Source organism: Cyanistes caeruleus, chromosome 1, assembly GCF_971803275.1.
Source record: "Cyanistes caeruleus chromosome 1, bCyaCae1.hap1.1, whole genome shotgun sequence".
Taxonomy (NCBI): Eukaryota; Metazoa; Chordata; class Aves; order Passeriformes; family Paridae; genus Cyanistes; species Cyanistes caeruleus.
This window is the reverse complement of record NC_141701.1, coordinates 2015019-2034040: the sequence shown is the minus strand read 5'-3', so window position 1 is coordinate 2034040 and position 19022 is coordinate 2015019. Positions and strand designations below refer to the sequence as shown.

General features: G+C 52.9%; 2 protein-coding genes across 2 annotated transcripts; one reads left to right on the top strand and one right to left on the bottom strand.

The window, feature by feature from the left end:
* Positions 1-160: 160 nt before the first annotated feature.
* LOC111925207 (ubiquitin carboxyl-terminal hydrolase CYLD-like) lies at positions 161-12208 on the top strand. The gene is made up of 15 exons (XM_023921626.2): positions 161-221; positions 2016-2482; positions 2566-2850; positions 3058-3127; positions 3771-3991; positions 4514-4667; positions 5013-5151; positions 5764-5874; positions 6293-6384; positions 7122-7188; positions 8193-8325; positions 8559-8667; positions 8828-8946; positions 9546-9765; positions 10484-12208. Exons 2-15 carry the CDS (start codon positions 2027-2029, stop codon positions 10666-10668), a joined length of 2361 nt encoding a protein of 786 aa, XP_023777394.2. The 5' UTR covers positions 161-221; positions 2016-2026; the 3' UTR covers positions 10669-12208.
* Positions 12209-12463: 255 nt separating this feature from the next.
* Positions 12464-18985, bottom strand: NAPRT (nicotinate phosphoribosyltransferase). The gene is made up of 13 exons (XM_023921448.2): positions 18641-18985; positions 17717-17844; positions 17090-17172; positions 16504-16634; positions 16311-16426; positions 15563-15756; positions 15259-15399; positions 15023-15107; positions 14844-14924; positions 13911-14013; positions 13676-13833; positions 13369-13476; positions 12464-13251 (listed from the first exon to the last, which is right to left on the bottom strand). Exons 1-13 carry the CDS (start codon positions 18825-18827, stop codon positions 13192-13194), a joined length of 1575 nt encoding a protein of 524 aa, XP_023777216.2. The 5' UTR covers positions 18828-18985; the 3' UTR covers positions 12464-13191.
* Between the last annotated feature and the right edge of the window lie 37 nt (positions 18986-19022).

Here is a 19022-nt window from a genome sequence, read left to right as displayed (position 1 = left end):
TGGAAACTCCGCCGCCCGCCTTCCCTCACGCAATTCCCGCCTTCCCCTCAGGCCGGCCAGTAGGGGGCGTGGCCTGCTATGGAGCCACACCCCACCCTCATTATGGCCCCGCCCCCTCACTATCATTGGCTGTCCTCCTCCCACCGCCGCTCCCTATTGGCTGGCGGGTCGCGTGCGCTCCCGGACGCGGAAGTGCCGGGGCCGGAGCGGCGGCGGAGACGGTGAGGGGAGGGGGGAGGGGTCGAGCCCAAACCCCGCTCAGAGCCCTGGGAACAGGGATTTATTCCCAGAAATCGGAGGAAATCGGGAATATTCTGCCTCAAATAGCCGGGTTACATTTTGGGTTTGATGAGGGCAAGGGTTTATTGTTGTGTTTCTGTGAGGAGAATGGTTTATTTGGGAGTTTTGGTGAGAAAATTAGTTTATTCTTGTTTGTTTTCATGAGAAAAAGTTAGGGTTTGGTGAATAAAATTGTTTATTCTTTGGGGTTTTTGATGAGAAAAAGGGTCTGTTCCGGGGTTTTGATGAGGAAAAGGAATTACTTGTGGTTTTCTTGAAAATGAGGAACATGATTTATTTGTAGTTTTTGATGAAGGAAATAGTTTCTTTTTGCGTTTCTCGTGAGGAAAAAAAAGTTTATTTTTGGCTTGTGAGGAAGAAAATCGTTTATTTGTGTGTTTTTGATGAGGAAAATTACTTATTCTTGGAGGATTTTGATGAGGAAAATGGTTTATTATTGAGGTTTGATGAATAAAATAGTTTATTCTTGCTTTTTGATCAGGAAAATTGTTTATTCTTGCAGGGTTTGTGATAAATAGTGGGGTTTTTTTTCTTTTTATGAGGAAAATGGTTTATTTCAGTGGTTTTGATGAGGGAAGTGATTTATTCTAGAGCTTTCATAAGGAAAATAGGTTTGATGGAGAAAAATTATTCTTTGTTATTTTTATGAGAAAAACAGTTTATTCTTAGAGTTTTGATTAATTAAATAGTTTATTCTTGGGAATTTCATCAGGAAAAAACCAATTTATTTTTGGCTTTTAGTGAGGAAAAGGGTTTATTTTAAAGATATTTTCATTTTATTCACCCTTTCTTTATGTTGAAACAAAAATGTTGGATCCTGGTTTTCTGTGGAATCATCAAAGAAGAGATGGGGAGGGGTAAAAAGTGGAATTTGATGGCTGGATTTTAACTACTGCTGGAATTTAACTGGAATTCTACCAGTTGAATTAAACTACGAGAATTTTCAGAATCTACATAAAAAGATAAGCAGGAAATTATATTTCTACATCCAAATACTTGCATTTCTATTAATATAAATTATATAATAAATAACTAAATATTTGCTAGGAAAGCTAGAGATCTTTAGTACCTCAGGGGGGTGATTTGCATATGTTTTGAATATTCATGAGCTGTAGCAACACCGAGGAGCTGCAGTGCCAGAGCAGGAATCCCTTTTCCAAGGAATTTTAAGAGGCAGGATTGATCCTTTGCCCCACTCCTGTGAGTAATGAGAGAAAACCTGGAATTTAATGAGGCTGGACTGTGTTAGAACAGGTTGGACAAGCTGGAGCAGCCTCTCCATCCCTGGAATTATTCCAGGTGTTGTTGGATGGAGCTTGGAGCAACCTGGGATAGGGAAAGGTGTCCCTGCCTGTGGAATGAGATGATTTTTAAAGGTTCCTCCCAACCCAAACCATTCCATGTTTCTTTTGGTGCAACCTCATCCTGGGAGGGTTTAGTGGAGAAGGCAGAGCTGGACTTTTCCCATGGAAACACAGTGAAGGAGCAGGGATGAGCAGGAATGTGGAAAACCAGGTTAGATGCAATTTTGAATCACCACGAGGGTGATTAAACACCTGAAGAAAGGGAGCAGGGAAGCTCTGGGAGACGTTCAAACCCAGCCAGGCGAGGCTTTGAGCACAGGGTTTGATCCAAAACCTCTTCCAGCCCTGGATCCTTCGGGAATTCTGCGCCAGCACTCTCAAATCTCCATTGCCATAACTCTCCCAACCCAGGGGAATCTGCCATGTCCAACCTCCCACCTCCGGCGGCAGACGAGAATTGCTTCTACATCCTGACGGAGGACTGTGCCTATGGAAGCAAATACTTCCAAGCTGGCAACTTGTGCTTCTGCAGCGAGAGGAGCTACCTGCGGAATTTTTCTGAGGATGGGCCCCCAGCTTGCTTCCTGAAGGTCATCATGCTGGATAACAGCTCCACGGTCACCATCAACCTGGAAATCCTGCAGCCCGTGCGCCAGGAAGCTGCCGGATTCCTCCTGGCCATCGGGAGCCACAGCGAGCGCTTGGATTTTTTCCTGGAGAGGCTGAGCCTGGAAGGAGCTCTCCAAGCTGTGCCAGGTCAAAACGTGGTGGTGGAGGTGGAGCGGGAATTTTTCCCAGGAGTCGTGCGCTACATCGGGAGCATCTACAAGCCCAGCTTGGCTGTGCTGTCTCCGGTGTTTTTCGGGGTGGAATTGCAGGTAAGGGGGGGTCAAAAGCAGTGAATTCCTCATTTTTTCCATACAATTTCTGTGTGTGACACCCCTTCCTGGTGTGTTTTCAGGGAGAGGGGGAAAACAGAGGGAGAAGCGATGGATCCTATCACGGCACCGAGTACTTCAAGTGCAAGAGGAACTGTGGGGTCTTCCTGCCCTTCAGCAAAATCCAGTTTATTCCCACATCAGGCAACGATTATGGGAAGCAGAAGCCAGGAAAACAGGACACAGAGGAGGTGGTTCCCGTGAAAGTGGGAGATGCTGTCAGCTTCTACGTGGATGAGACCCCCACCAAAGGAATTGCCATGGCAGTTTACAGGGAAGGGAGCCAGTGGTTCGTGAAGGTTTGCCCGGTAAGAGCAGCTTTTCCATGAGATTTTTAGGGATTTAAAAGAAAAAAAATCACATTATGGTTGGATGTGAAAGAGAAGTAGAAGGAATATCCAAAAGGGGTTTGAGGTTCTGTGCAAACTTTCCAGGTTTGTTTAAAAAAATCCTTTATATTCAAGTGTTTAGCTGATGGATTTTTCCCTAGCTGATGGATTTTTCACTCCTTTCAGGAGGAAGAAGGAACAACTGACATTTTCAGGGAAATCCCCATGGATTCTGTTGTGAAGGAGAGCTTGCAAAGTAGGTGATCTTTGGATGTCTCTCTCCTGATCCCATCCTGGGGGAATTTGGAATTCATTTCTTCTCTGCAGGGTACTGAGGAGCTGAAATTCCAATAAAACCTGCAGGTTGTTGTAATGGACCGGGATTTATGGAAAAGTCTCAAGTTCCACACAAAGCTAAAGCTGAATCCCATTTATCAGGGAGAAGAGTCTGATGGTAGCAGAGAATTCCCTTAGAGAAGGGGCACCACTGGTTAAAAAAATCTTTAATTCAGCTGTAAAAGATGGAGCAGGAGCTCCATTCCTAGGTGGGAAAGGCTCAGGTGTCAGCAGCAATGTTGGGAATTGTTGGACAAGAGAAGGAATTAGTAGAAAAATTAGTAAATAACCCCCCTGTTGCCATTCCAGTAGTCTGGGAAGGGCTGGATTAGCTCCAGGGCCAGCGAGAGGTTGGAATGTGAAGCTTTGAGCTGGGAAACAAGGAGCAGGATCATTCCCTCTCATCCTGTCAGACCAGCTTGGACACACTGGGAATTATACCTTGTGTCCCTGGTGCTCAGCTTCCTGCTTGTGTGTGTAGCCTGGAATTTCCAAAATAGACCTGGAATTTGATCCAGAGGATCGAACTCCCACCTCTCCTGATGTTTTGTGTTGCCCATCAGGTTTTTTCCCAACGTTTGACTCCAACGTGGGCTTTGGAAAACCAAACCAAATGAAACAAGAGATAAGCGAGAGCAGCAAGGAGGGGGAAGGTGGAAATTCCCCCCTGGAAGTGAATTCCATGGTCCAGATTACCTTGGACAAAGGGAATCAAGTTTCAGGAATCATCCGCTGGTTGGGCTACCTGCCCCAAATCAAGGACAAAATGGCTGGAGTTGAACTGGTGAGGCTGGAAAGCTGGGAAAGAACCTGGGAGTGCTGGTAGCAGTGGCTGAATATGGAGGGTGGAATTTTGGGATCCCCAGGTGCAGGATATTGAGGGGCTGGAATGGAGCTGGGAAGGGTCTGGAGCACCAGGAGCAGCTGGGAGGGCTCATCCTGGAGGAAAGGAGACTCAGGGAGAACATTCTGGATCCCTACAGTTCCCCAACAGGAGGGTGGGGAGAGGTGGGAGCTGGACTCTGCTCTCTGGGAATGAGAGAACAAGAGGAAACAGCCTCAAACTGCTCCAGTGGGTGTTTAGGTTGGATACTGGGAAAATTCCTTTATGGATGGGGTTGTCCAGCCCTAGCACAGCTGCCCAGGGCAGGGGTGAGATCCCCATCCCTGTGGATGTGGCACTTGGGGACACAATTTAGTAGTGTCCTCAGCAGTGTTGCATAGCCAGACTCGCTCTTAGATCTCTTTTCCAACCATAATTCCATAAATCCCGCTCTCAGGCTCATCTCTAGTGCTGTTTTTCCAGGATGAAGACAAGGGGGTCACAGCTGGGGAGTGGCTGGGCAAGTCCTACTTCCACTGCGCCCCGAAGCGCGGCCTCTTCGTGAGGCTGAATTCCTGCCAGCCCGATGTGCGCTTCCAGAGCTTCCCCAACTCCGACCTCTCTCTCAGGGATTACAGTGAGTCCTCTGGGGAGCAGAAAAACGGGACTGTGATGGGAGGAGGATGTGGGAAAACTCTGTGGGCAGCATTTCTTCCCTTTCTTCGAGTGCTGTTTTTTGGTGTTTATCTCACACCACGTCTTTGACTGGATTAACAGCTGGACTCCATCCTAGTTGTCTTTTCCAACCTAAATGATTCCTTAGGGGATATCCCACAAGTCTGAAAGACTGTGATGTATGGAAAGCTGGATTGAGAAGCCAACTTGGGTCTCAGAGTTGTAGACTCACCTCAGACTTTTGAGGCATCAAGGAAGGGCAGAGTTGACCCAGATGAGAAGGTGAAGGCAATTCCTTTTCTTGTAGGAGGACAAGAAGCTCTTCCAGAGGGTCCTGAGAGTTTTCCTCCCCTCAGGAACGAGGCAGCAGTCCGTGTTCTCCAAGGACGGATGAAGGGCATCCAAGGCCATTGTAATTCCTGCTACATGGATGCAGCTCTCTTCAGGTAAGGACCTGCTTGGGTGGTGCAGGCTCCTTAAGCAAATGGCTTTTTAATTGAGCAAATCTCCAAACTGCAGCATATCCCTGGATTTCTGAGTTGGCTGGAAGTTTACCTGGTGTAGAGCAGGATGTAACTGTGTGGAGATGCAACCTCCAGGCTGCTTTTTGATCTCCTTCCCAAATCCAGCACGTTTTTCAGCCCTCAAGACTCCCTGTACCCCTGTATCTGTCATTCAGGGTGCTGATAGCTCGCACTTTTCCAGATTTGGACTGTGCTGACTGTCCCTGGAAGTTCTGACTGGAATCATTCCAAAGAACCCACCCAAGAGGTCCCAACTTCCGTGCTTGGAGAGGAAAAGACTCAGTGGTGCCCTTCCCTGAGTAGTTTTGGCTGCAAAGTAGGAATTTCCTTCTCCCTGAGCTGTTCCCTTGCTTTCTCCCAGTGTTCATTGTTCCAGATGTGCCTCACTGTGCAGATGTGCTTCCCTCACCTCCCTGTAATTCCATGCATGGATTATTGGGCATCAAAGCCATTGACTGTCAGCAGCCATCACATTTTGGTTCCAGCTGTTGCTTCCAAGCCTTCAAACTCAAACCCATCCCACTCTTCCCACAGCCTCTTCTCCTGTACCTCTGTGCTGGACTCCATGCTCTTCATGCCTTTCCCACTGTGTGACAGGAATGTCCAGGGAATTCTGCGGGATGAGATTGTCAATCCCCTCCGAAGGTGAGTGTAGGGAATGCTGGAAGTTGTCCCATTTACCTCCATTCCTTCCCTGCTGCCTTAAAGGTAGTGCCTGGCACTGAGGGAAACCTGGCAGCCACATCCAAAGGTGTTCAGGACAAGGAGGAATGGTTTTAAACTGACAGAGCACGGATTGAGATGGGATACAGGGAAGGGACTTTCCGTGTGAGGGTGGTGACAGGGTGGAATGGAATTCCCAGAGAAGCTGAGGCTTCATCCTGGAATCCAGGCCCCATCCCTGGAAGTGTCCCAGGCCAGGTTGGGCTGGGCTTGGAACAACCTGGTCTCATTGGTGGCATCCCTCCCCATGGCAGGGGATTGAACTGGATGAAGTCTAAGATCCCTTCCAAGCCCAGCCTTTCCACGATTTCCCTCACGTGCAGCTGGTTGTCGTTCCCAGGACTGGCTTTGTCAGGGCCAGCAGCGTGATGCACCTCCGGGAGCAGCTCACAGACAAGGGCCAGTGCTCCAGTTTTACCAACGCTGAGAAAGGTAAGGAGCTCCCTGGGGCCTTTCCCCAGCTGCTTCCCTGTGTTTTGTGTCGTCCAGGCACCAGCTGGCAACTTCCCTCAATGCTTTTCCCAGGAATGTGCTTTAATTAGGTGCTGATGTTAACTGATGTAAAAATTCACTTGTAAAATTCTTTTAGCTTTTAAATCTCACTGTACCCTCAGAGCCCCTTCCAGTGCCTAAAGGGGCTCCAGGTGAGCTGGAGAGGGACTTGGGACAAGGGATGGAGGGACAGGACACAGGGAATGGCTTCCCACTGCCAGAGGGCAGGGGCAGATGGGGTATTGGGAAGGAATTCTTCCTTGTGAGGGTGGTGAGGGGCTGGAATGGAATTCCCAGAGAAGCTGTGGCTGCCCCTGGATCCCTGGAAGTGTCCAAGTCCATGTTGGATGAGGAGCAACCTGGGATAGGTGGAAGGTGTCCCTGCTCATGGCAACAGCTCTAATTCCATGATCTTGAAGATCTTTTCGTACCCAAATTCCATCCTGGAATTCCATGGAAGTGCAGTCTCTGAAGGCTGCTTGGCATTTTCCATGTTCCCTTTGGGATTTGTGCCTTAACCAAGTGCTCTCAGCCTTTACCCATAATTGTCCCCTAAGCTGAAAATGAAGTTCCAGGTCCCTGGAATGCTGGCTCATGTTTATCTGGCAGCTCTTGGATGCAGTGGGACACAGCAGTTCCTGGTGAGGTCTGATCCCTCCTTTCCTCTCGCTTTCCAGATCCTGAGGAGTTCCTCAATCTCATAATGCAGCAGATCCTGGGAATTGAGCCACTGTTGAAACTCCAGTAAGTTTCCACAGCTGAGGGATACAATTCCCAAGGCCAGGCTCATTAATTTTCTACCTCAGAATCCCGGGGTCAGGGGCGTGTCAGTTGTCCCTTTCCACCAAAGTTTTTTGGAATCACAGCTCTGAGTTTTGCGCAGCTCTTTCCACTTTCCCTTAGGAACAGACTCTGATCCTGCTTGTTGTGATCTTCCCATCCGGGCAAAGGCACTTCTCAGCTTTCCCTGGAGGGTGCTGCCTTCAGAAAATCAGGATAAAAACCTTGTTCCATCCTCAGGGAGAGCCAGAAGGGGGTTTGAGAAAGGTGATGTCCGACTTTAGTGCAGATCCAGCAGTATCCGACAGCCTTTGGATGAATTTGGGATGTGTCCAGGCTGCCAGGCTGGCTCAGCTCCCGCAGCCTCTCAAAACAGGCAGCCCATGGATGCAGTCCCAGTTTTTTGGGGACTCTACAAAGAGGATGAGAGGCTGGAGGAAGCCAAAAATAACTGTGCTGTTTGTGAGCACAGAAAGGGAATTGTTGGATTTCTGTGCTCCTTTGTGGAGCCGTCGCTCGAGCCGTGGATCGTGGAGTGCTGGGAAAGGCCGGGCACAAAGAGGACTCTGTGCTGCAGCTCCCCTGCACAGGGTCATCCCAAGGAAATCCTTTCCCTGCTTTCTTTAGGGATTGTGGGAGATCTGCACACAACTCACCTTGAGTTTGGCTTTTTTGTCCTTCATCGAAGCATCCGTTTGACAATTTAAATACTAAATTATCTTTTAGATTTATATAGAGGGGAAATGGATTTTTGCCTATAGGATGTGCTGCTCCAAAGGGATAACAAGGCAAAAATTCCTACTTCTCTCCCACTCCACTGGCATAATTTGGTATTTTTGGGTGGAAAATGTGCTTTGTGTTGCACCAAGCCACCCTCAGTGCCTTGAGCCCAGGAGCTCTCCCAGGACAAACATTGGGGAACTCCAATTTTTATGTTCACATCCCAATCCCATGAGTTCTCCTTGCAGGTCAGGAGGCCAGAAGGAGCAGGAATGTTACTGCTACCAGATATTTATGGATAAACAGGAAGATTTGGTAGTTCCTGATGTGCAGCAGTTGGTGGAACGTTCATTCCTGTCCTCAGATCTGAAGCTGGTGGAGGTGAGTCCAGTTTCCTTCTGCTTTCCTGCTTTTCTTGCTTCTCAAAATACCTGTGAGGCCTTGGATGTTTTATATCCAACTCTGAATCCAAGCACGACTTAGGAAAACGCCTCTGCTTTCCCTGTTTCCTTTTTGTCCTGTGAATGATGACAGCAAATTTAGAGAAAAATCTCTGGGATTTGGCTCTTGTGGCAGGGTGACTCCTTTCCCTTTTTTTTTTTTTTCTTCCCCAGATCCCATCTTGCTTCATTATCCAAATGCCACGTTTTGGGAAGGAATATAAAATGTTCAGCAAAATCATCCCTTCCTTGGAGTTGGATATAACAGATCTGCTGCTGGACAGTGAGTGATGGACAGTGGGCTGTGAGCAACCAGCTCTGGGCTCTCTGAGATTCTTCAGCTCTGGGATTCTTCTTCCTTGAGTCCCAGTTTTGGCAGGACAAGCTGGATTTTAGGTGGGATCTGGAGGAGACACTCCCTCTGAGCTCCATTTCCCTGGCAGGTCCCAGGGAATGCTGCCTGTGTGGAGATGTTGCCACTCTGGAATGCTCGGAGTGTTTCAAGGACAAGGTGTTCGCAGCCAGGGGCCTGAAGCAGTTCTGCAGCTCCTGCTCCAGACAGGTATTCCATGGCTATTCCCAAAATCTACCTTGGAAGCTGTCAGCTCCCAAAATCCTCACATTTCCCTGGCTGTCCCTGCAGCTGTTCAGGTTGTGCATGGAGCAGCCCTTTCCTGAGGGTCATTCCCACCAGGAGCCAGAGGTTGTGAACCCTCTGCTTACACAGAGGCTAAATAATAATGGAATCATAGAAAAACTTGGATGGAACAGGACCTTGAAGCTCATTCCAGTTCCACCCCCTGGATGCTGCTTACTATCCCAGGTTGCTCCAGGGTCTGTCCTACCTGGCCGTGGACAATTCCAGGGATGGGACATTCACAGCTTCCCTGGACAACCTGTTCCATAAATAAGGTGTAACCCTGCAGGAGCTGAGTGCTTATCACTCCCTGCTGCCTCTCCATGAGCATTCCCACAGTTCCTGCCTCTTGGAGGGTGACACGTTCCCATTTCAGCCTCCAGCTGCCAGGCTGTTCCCACAACTCCCAGGCAAGCAGGGAGCACAGGAATCAAATCAGCAGGGAATAAATTGGGAATCTCTGCCCCCTCTTCCTGGCAAGCCAGGGCCAGTTCTGCCAATGCCACCCTGTCCCCTCTCCTCAGGTTCACTCCCATCGCTGCCGCAAAGCGCACAAGCCCAGGAGGCTGCACATTCCAGAGGAATTCCAGAGCTGGAGCGCCCGGGGCTGCCAGCAGGTCCCACGGGAGAAGCTGGAGCTGTTTGCAGTGCTCTGCATCGAGACCAGTCACTACGTGTCCTTCGTGAAATACGGCCCCGGGAACCAGCACTGGATGTTCTTCGACAGCATGGCCGACCGGCACGGTGAGGGAGTGGGAATGGGATGTGGGAAGGGGATGTGGGAAGCTGCCAGGGGCTGCTCAGTCCATCTTTTCCTGTCAAGTTCCCCTACTTAAGCTTTCTCTGGATCTGGCTTTCCATTAATTAGATTCCAGAGGGGCCAAGCCAAGCAGGTGGGAGTTTTTCCAGGTGCTTCCAGCTTCTGGTTGTGATCAAACAAAGGATTTGGGATCCTATCCCAGCTGACTCAGCTTGAGGGCAGAGATTGCTCTCCTGTCCTTCCCCACTGTGCTTTTATCACAGAATCATGGAATGGTTTGGGTTAAAACTCACCCAGTTCCAACCCCTGCCATGGACACCTTCCATTATCCCAGGTTGCCTCAAGCCCCATCCAAGCTGGCCTTGGACACTTCCATGGATGGGGCAGCCACAGCTCTTCTGGGAATTCTGTTCCAGCTCCTCACCACCCTCACAAGGAAGAATTCCTTCCCAATATCCCAGCTATCCCTGCCCTCTGGCAGTGGGAAGCTCCGTATCTTTTCCAAAATCCTCCTCCAGCTCTCCTGGAGCCCCTTTAGGTTGAATGGTCTCCCCTCATCTAGCCTCTTCCAGTGCTTTTGGCCTCTACATCTCCCAGCTAAGGCTCTGCATGACTCTTGAGTGTGCTGGGATCTGCTGGAGCTGTAGGAACTCATCCCTTTGGGATCTGGTTTGGGATTTTGCTCCTCCTTTTCCACCTTAGGTAGCGAGAACGGCTTCAACATTCCCACGGTGACGCTGTGCCCGGAAGTTGCCAAATACCTGGACTTGCCCCTGGCTGTGCTGGCCCTGGAACAGCCTCGGGACATGGATGGGGTGGTCAAACGCCTCTTCTGTGACGCCTACATGTACCTGTACCAGAGCAGGAAAATGGCACTTTACAAGTGACACCACCCCGGGCCGATGTCACGGAGCCACGTCAGGAATGGGAGCTTGGATCATCCGCGAAGGTGGAAGCAGCCGAGACTGGATGCTCTGAGCTGCCTTTTCTCACTTCTCTTGTCAAATTATCCAAGTCAGGCTGGGTTTGTTAAATCCTGGCTTTATCCAGTGGTAGTTGGTCCTTGGGCACAGCTGGACTGGGACTTACTGGTGCTCAAATTCATTCCCATTCGCCACATTCCACAATTCTCCCTCTCCGGGTACTCTGCAGCTGGAGCGTCCCCACATCCTTGTTTCCCTGCCATCCCTTCCCTCCAAAGCTGGGGAGCAGCAGGAATCAAAACTCAAGGAATTACCCACAGGTTTACCAGGAAACCACAACCTTTTCTAAAACATCCTCACCTGGATTTGTGGAGCAAGGAAAATGAGGTCAGGATCGATTTTCCTCACCTGTGTCCCTCTATTCCCTGCACTTCCCTTTTCCAGCACTAACTGGCACTTTTACCCACCGTGCCTCATATCCAATCATGGATATCCTGAGCTGAAGCTATCCTTTAAAAATATATATTTTTCCAGGAATGAAACTGGAAGGAGGATGGGAGTAGAGCAACAGGAGCAACATCTGGGCTTCTGCTGCTTCCTCTTTTTTGGGAAAATCTGCACAGGATTCAGTATTCCAACCTCACTTTTAGCACTTTCTGTCCCATCTTTGCACCCACTTCCAAGTTCTGGAGTCAAATACCAGAATTCCAAGGGCAAAAATGGAAAAAAAAAATGAGCACTCTGGGGTTTTCTGCAGGAAGGTTTAGGGTTTGAGTGGAACTTGTTTTCCTTAAGTTAAATAAATTTGTAAACTTGGGGGCTCTCTGCTATAAAGTGGGAAGTTGTACTGGAGTCACTGGGATGCCCAAATTCCACAAAAAACCTCAAGGAAAGCATCCAGGAGTTCCAGATGTGCAGGTTTAACCCCGTTCCTGCTCTTTTCCCCCCGTCTTCAATGCAGAGTGGAGTAATTTTAATACAGCCTGGAGCTTTCCATTGGTCCTGGTGGCTTGGGATGTTTGGTTTGGGATCTTTCTGGCATTCCAAGTGTTGCCAGCAGGTTCTGGAGGAATTCTTTCTCACTGCTCAGCTCTGATATGTCCCACCTGGAATACTGGGTCCAGTTTGGAGCTCCCCAGTACAAGAGAGTCAAAATCCAAGGAAAAACCACAGAGATGATGAAGGGACTGGAGCATCTCCTATGAGGAGAGGCTGAGGGAGCTGGAATTGCCCAGCCTGGAGAAGAAAAGGCTCAGGAAATCTCCTTAGTATCCATAAACAGCTGAGGAGAAAATGCGAAGACACCCAGGAGCTTCTCTGCCCACCAAAATGGTTCCTTAACATCAGGAATTGCATCTTATCCATGAGGATGACAAATGCTGGCACAGGTCACTCTCCTTAATTCCTCCTCTCCTAAAAACTCAGGAAAATCTCTACTCAGGCACAATGGACTCCTTATCTTTGGTGCTTTGCTTAAAAAATAATCTAATTTATAACAAACTGATCCTGGATTTCCTGGAGTTTTTTTCCTTTCTTAAAATGGGATACAATGCTGTTGGAATTCCCAGAAATCTGGGACCATCAGGCCATGCTTCGTTAAGCTCTTAATTGTTTTCTTCTCTGTAATTTCTGCCAAGATCCAAACCATGGAGAGGAGGGCGGACAGAAAAGCTACAGGTTTGGTCCCTGGGAATTTCCCTCTCACCTTCCCATTCCCAATGGAGCTCCAAAGGCTTTTCACTGGAATTAGGGTCAGAGCCATGGTGAGAAAAGGCCTTTATTTTAAATTTTTTGCTTAGTCTGAAGCTCAGTGTGGGTTAGAGCCACGTTTCCTGTGGGAACAGGGGTTAGAGAGTGCAGGTGGCAACCTGGAGCTGGGATCAGCCTGGAGCTGGGATCAACCTGGAGCTGGGATCAACCTGGAGCTGGCCTCCACATCCCAGGGAATTCGGCCAGAATTCCAGAGCTGGAATGTTGCCACAGAGATGAAGCTTAGAATTGCCAAAAAGTGTCTGCCGTGGGTATCCCGTGGGCGTCCCGTGTCACCCTTTTGTGTCACACCCAGACTTTGTCCTAGTGCCACCAAGGAGCTTCAGGATGGAGAGCCACCACAGAGGACACAGGGTTGGCAGGGCCACCAAGGAAGGCACAGGAGTGGCAGGGCCACCACAGAGGGCACAGGGCTGGCAGGGCCACCAAGGAAGGCACAGGAGTGGCAGGGCCACCAAGATAAGGCACAAGGCTGGCAGGGCCACCAAGCTGGGCACAGGACTGTCATTTCCAGGGGACGCAGGGACAGCTGTGCCTTCCCCATCCCTGTGTTCCCAGCTTCCCTACTGGGACCCCAGGGCACTCTCACAGTTCCTGCAGGTTCCTTGGGTTAGCACCAGGCAGCAGAAAGGTCTAAATTAGCTGTTAATTTCTAACGAGGCACCTGGGCTTCCCAAAAAAGCGCAGTGCAGGAGCTGGGGATGAGCAGGGACCCCCTCAGTGGCTGCCCTGACGCAGCTCCAGGAAGAGCCGGTGCAGCCGTTCCGTCACGGCCACCTGGGAAAGGGAAGAGCAGCAGTCAGGGAGCAGCTCCGTGGTGGCTTTGCTCAGTCCACCAAATCCAGTGGCATTCCCAGATGTGTGCCAGCAGGATGTGGGAAGTGCTGGACGTACCGGGTAGGACTGCGGCTCGTGGAGCCGGCGGTGAGCGGGGCTGAGCAGGTTGAGGGACACCTGGGCATGGGTCCTCACCTCGGGCAGGCTGGGCAGGGGCTCACAAACCTGCAGGGATGGAGAGCCATGTGGGAAGATCCATGTGAGAAGATTCATGTAGGAAGCCACCAGCCAGCACCAATCCCAGCAAGCCACCACATCTGGGTTGGCACCAGAGTTGTTGGCACATCTCAGAAGCCACCACCACCCTTGATCCATCCCCCAGTGTGGAAGAGGAGACCTCCCAGGACATGGGACCACCCCTGACCTGGCCATCCCTGAAGTAGGTGCGAAGGAGGGGCTCCACGGTGGTGGGAATGACCTTGGTGGTTTCCCCAAGCTGTCCCAGGAGATGGATCCCCAGCTCCTGCCCCGCACTGGGTGATGGCTCCTCTTCCAGGGCCATGAGGTCCATGAAGGGGTGACCTGCCAGGAGGACAGCAGGGAGAGAGTTACGGAGCAGAAGATTCCCCCAGGACTCTGGGAAGGGTCTCCAGACTCACCAGCAGCGTCATAGAGCCGATACATTGTCTTCAACCCTGGGATCGTCATCTTCTCCTCATCCTCCGTGAGCTTCAGGCACGGGGAACCATTGACCTCCACCAGCTATGGGAAAAGGGAAGGACAGGGAAGCTGTGACCCCTCTGGGGAGGCCACTGATGCAAATCAGCTGAAAAAAAGACAATTAAAAAACCCTAAAACCACTCCAAAGTCGGGCATTCTGCCTCCTCCTGCCTGTGAAGAACTTGAGGCTTCTGGTGGGCAAAGAATTGGCCATGACCCAACACCGGCACCCAGAACTTCCCCATGTCCTGGGATGATCCCATAGCATGGGCAGCAGGAGAGGGAGGAATTCTGCCCCTCGGCTCCACTCAGGTGAGACCCCACCTGCAGAGCTGCTCCAGCCCTGGGGTCCAATATCAGGAGGATGTGGAGCTGCTGGAGAAGGTCCAGAGGAGGCCATGGAGATGCTCCAAGGGCTGGAGCCCCTCTGCTCTGCAGCCAGGCTGGGAGAGCTGGGAATGTCCAGCCTGGAAAAGGCTCCATGGAGACCTCAGAGCCCCTTCCAGTGCCTAAAGGGTCTCCAGGAGACCTAGAGAGAGACTTTGGCACAAGGGATGGAGGGACAGCACACAGGGAACGGCTTCCCACTGCCAGAGGGCAGGGATAGATGGGATATTGAGATACTGGAATGGAATTCCCAGAGTAGCTGTGGCTGCCCCTGGATCCCTGGAAGTGTCCAAGGTGGGACTTGGAGCAGCCTGGGATAGTGGAAGGTGTCCCTGCCCATGGTGGTGGAGGACCTTCAAAAATCCCTTCCAAGGCAAATTCTTTTGTGACTCCAGTGGGGCTGGATGGCCATGGAGCGGGCATGGATCACCTGGAAGTGGCTCAGCAAGGATTGAGATATTTGGGATTTAGGCTGCCACCTGTACCTTGTAGACACAGCCCAGCGATGGCTGTAGGGGACACGTCACCAGGTTGGTCCCGATGCCGATCATGTCGATCTCGCTCCCCTGAGGCCGCAGAGAAGACGGAGACCATCAACATCCCATCCCTGCTAGCACCAGGGACAGCCCAGGTGGCGTCCCAGCTCTGCCAGCAGGTTCCTCACCTCCTTCCTGAACTCCTCCAGGCTCTGCTCACTGATGTCATTGCTGACAGCGATGGGGATGGTCGCAAACCAGGGCACCTGGAAGCTGGAAGGAGCAGGATTTGGGAGGATCCATGGATCAGCCCACAACACCCAGAGCCATGCGGGCTCTCAAATCCTGGTGGGATGAGGGGCTGGGTGCAGGTGAGGATGACGGGGATCAGTGACATCCATCCCAGGGCTGGCGTGGGACTCACTGAGCTCCGCAGGCTCGGAACACTCCCCGGATTTCCTTGGATTGTTGGGCCAGGTCCCCGCTGTCCAGGCGCACTCCGATGGCCTGGTATCCTAGCTGGTGCAGTGCCAAGGCCACGGCACAGAAATTGGGCAAACCGCTCCTGGCATGGGCAAGGAAAGCGTTAATGACAAGTGGGACACGGATCCAGGGTAGATCCAGCAGTGTTTCCAAGCCCTGCGCCAGCCAGCATTCCTGCTCCAAGGCCACCAATGAGGGACACATCCATCCCCTGTGTCATGGTGGCGAAGTCCTGGTGTCCTCACCTCCTGACACAATAGGTGTCCAGCAATCCCTGGAAGTCACACGGGAAGGTGACAGCATAGGACACGAAGGCGGCCAGCTCGCCCTGGTTGGCCTTGCTGGGAGGAGTCTGGAGCAGGTCACAGACCCGCTGCAGCCAGGACACAGCCAGGCCCGCAAGATCCACGGGATCTCCTCCGGCCCGAGGCGGCAGCTCCTGCCAGGGGAACATGGGATTTGCACAGCCTGTGGCATTATCCAAGGTGCCAGGAGTGTGGGAACTGGTGGAGTGTTCCATTCCCTATCCAACCCACTCCAATCCCTGTCTGCATCCCCATCTCATCCCACATCCCATTCCCCACCCCCATCCACATCCTCACTCCCATCTCCATCCCACCTAACCCCCATTCCCACCACATCCCTATCCCCATCTCCATTCCATCTCCTCCCACCCCTAACTCCATACAAACCCCATCCCACTTCCCTCTGCCCATCCCTATCCCCATCCCAATCATGCCCATATCCCATCTCCATCCACATCCCATCCCCAACTCCATCCAATCCCTACCCCATCCAATCCCCAGCTGTATCCCATTCCCACCTCCATTCCTATCCCCTCTACATCTCCACCCCCATGAGATCCCTATCTCACCCCCATCCCACCCTCACCTGCACTCCCATCCCTATCCTCATCCCACCCCCATCCAATATTCATCCCCATTCCCATTCCCATCCCATCCCCATCCCATCCCCATCCCAGGCACCGCTCACCCGTGGCTGCACCTCCTCCAGGCACCTGAAGGACATGATGAAGGAGTGGGCGATGGTGCCACGCACGGGAATTCCGTAGAGTTTTCCCGCCAGGATATTGCTGGTGCAGTCGAAGCCTGCGAGGAGGGACGGGGAGGACACCCAGGTGACGGCAGGGCCGCGGTGGCACCGGGTGCCGTGGGGTGGGACTCACCCCCAATGTAGGAATATTTGGATGCCGAGAGGGCTCCATCCGGCCCCTGCGCACGGCGGAGCCCCATCTCCATGAGCTTCATGTCCGGGCCGGCAAGGAGACGGAATCTGGCAGCGTTGGTGGCCACCAGGCTGGGGGACAAAGGGGACAAGTCACACAGAGCCAGCACAGCCATGGGGAAGGGGCTCCAGGACCCACCTTGACTTGGTGGACAGGGATGTGGTGGAATTGACCAAGGGGGACAGGGACATTTGGGGGACAGGGAGATCCTAAGGGTGACCTGTGGGGGACCAGAATATCTCCCAGGAGAACCTGGGGACAGGGAGACCCTTCAGGGGACCACAGGGTGGGCTGGGAAAGCCCTCAGGGAAACTTGGGGGGACACTGGGATACCCTCCAGTAGTTAAATTCAACCAGAAGAATTCCAGCAGTTAAATTCCAGTAGGGGACCTGTGGGGTCATGGTACCCCCAGGACTGGGGTTTCCCAACCTCGCATTTCTCTCTGGGTTGGGGGGTGCTGCACTCCCTTCCCTGCCCCTCTCTCCATCTTCCAGAGGCTTTGGGATCATCTCCACCCCAAAATACCTGGCATAGTTGACCAGGCACAGCAAGGTGGTCTCCAGCAGCTGCACCACCAGGAGCGGCCCCTTCACCTGCAGGAACGGCACCTGCGGGAACAGCGGTGACATCCCGGTCCCCCTGGAACAGGGAGGAACTGGGAAAGGCAGGAATGGGGGTCCAGGGGATCCCCGAGTCAAGGAAAAGGAAAGGCCTGGACCTGGGAGAGGTGGGATGGTCAGGAAAGGGGTTGTAGGGGGATATTGGTGAAGGAAAAAGGGGTACAAGGGGACTCCAGTGCCAGGGAAGTGGTGCAGGGGGATTCTATTGCCCAGGGTCCAGATTGTCCCTGTGCTCAGAAAAGGGGTTCCAGAGGTTCCCAGTGTGAAGGAAAAGGGGATCACAGGGTGGGAACACCCAGGATGGCCAGGATGGGGGTTCAAGGGGTCCATGGTGTTGAGAAAAGGGAGAAGGGGGTGTTGGGGCTTGGAAAGGCAGGAACGGGGGTCCAGGGGCTCCCAGGGTCAGGGAAAAGGGAGGTGCTGGGAAAAGCAGGATTGGAGTTCCAGGGGATCCCAGGTTCAAGGAAAATGGGAGGTCTGGGAGCTGGGAGAGGTAGGATAGTCAGGGAAAAAAGATGGAGGAGGGTCCCACCCTGGCAAAGACGACGGAGCCCTCAGGAATGGCAGTGACGGTCACCTCGGAGGCGTCCAGGGTGGCCAGGTAGTCAAAGAAGGCGTCGTCTGTGGTGCTGGGCAGGACAGAGCGCAGGTACGCGACATCTGCGGGGACAGCGCGGTGACACCGGGGACAAGGGACACAGGGCGAGGTGCGGGGGGAACACCGAGCCCCCCATGGACAGGCAGGTGACAGCACAGAGCAAGACAGGGTGGCCCAAGTCCCCTCTGAGGGACATCTGTGGATCTCTGGAGGGTGTCCCAGTGTCACCCCATGTGTCCCTCAGGGCTCTCTGTGTCCACCCCTGCCCTGTGTCCCCTGAAGGGTCTCCCTGTCCCCAAAGTCCCTCTGAGAGATGTCCCTGTCCCTTAATGAGTTGTCCTGATCCCTTGCAGTCCCCCAGGGGGGTTCCCCTGTCCCTCTCCCTCACCACGGGTCCCCAGTCCCCCAGGTGCCTCTGATAAACATCCCTGTCCTCCTCCTCTCCCTGGGGAATTCCCATCCCCAGATCACTCTCAGAGATGTCTCTGTCCCCCTTAAGTCTCCCTGAAACGTCCCCAGACACCCCTGGATTCTGTCCCATCCCTTACAAGTCTCCTTGACTTGCTCCCCCATCCTCCCCTCGGGGGGAATTTCCCCCCTTCCCTCGCACCGCTCCCCGCTGTCCCTTCCTCATCCTGTACCCTGTCCCCTGGAGTTGTTCCAGAGTCTCCCTGGGAAGGTTCCCTTCTTCTTCCTCTCCCGACAACGCTTCTCCCGTCCCTTCCTCATCCTCCCCTCCGTCCCGCCCTGCGCCCTGGAATTGTTCCCCCGTCCCTCCAAGTCCCTCTGGGACCGTCCCCTCGCCCACCACTCCTCCTTACAACTCTCCCCTCCTTGTCCCCCGCTGTCGCCACGCACCGGCAGCGGAGAAGCGGAAGGCTCGGAGCCCCCGCAGCCCCTCGGCCAGGCCGGCGCCGAGCGCGAAGGAGCCGCGGAAGGGCGGGCGGCGGAAGAAGAGCTCGGCGGCGGCCGGGGCGCGGTGTCGCCCGGCCCGCCAGTGCCCGTAGGCCATGGACACCTGGTACAGGTCCGCCAGCGGCGCCATGGCGGGGCGGCGACACGGGGACAGGGGAGGGGACACGGGGAGGGACGGGGGAGGAGCGGGGAAATAGGAGGGATACGGAAGCACGGGGTGGGGGAACGCGGGGATGGCAGCACAAGGGGGACACGGGACAGGGTCGGCGACACAGCTGGACACGCGGGGTGGCAGCGCACAGTGGACACGTGGCACAGGGATGGC

Excerpts from the sequence above, each read along its gene's own strand:
- NAPRT (XM_023921448.2), bottom strand. The coding sequence starts at position 18,827 with ATGGCGCCGCTGGCGGACCTGTACCAGGTGTCCATGGCCTACGGGCAC. Across the intron at positions 14,925-15,022 it reads TGGAGGAGTTCAGGAAGGAG|GGGAGCGAGATCGACATGAT; the intron begins GTGAGGAACCTG and ends CTGCGGCCTCAG. Across the intron at positions 13,477-13,675 it reads CCTACTTCAGGGATGGCCAG|GTTTGTGAGCCCCTGCCCAG; the intron begins GTCAGGGGTGGT and ends CCATCCCTGCAG.
- LOC111925207 (XM_023921626.2), top strand. The coding sequence starts at position 2,027 with ATGTCCAACCTCCCACCTCCGGCGGCAGACGAGAATTGCTTCTACATC. Across the intron at positions 3,992-4,513 it reads AAATGGCTGGAGTTGAACTG|GATGAAGACAAGGGGGTCAC; the intron begins GTGAGGCTGGAA and ends CTGTTTTTCCAG. Across the intron at positions 7,189-8,192 it reads GAGCCACTGTTGAAACTCCA|GTCAGGAGGCCAGAAGGAGC; the intron begins GTAAGTTTCCAC and ends TTCTCCTTGCAG.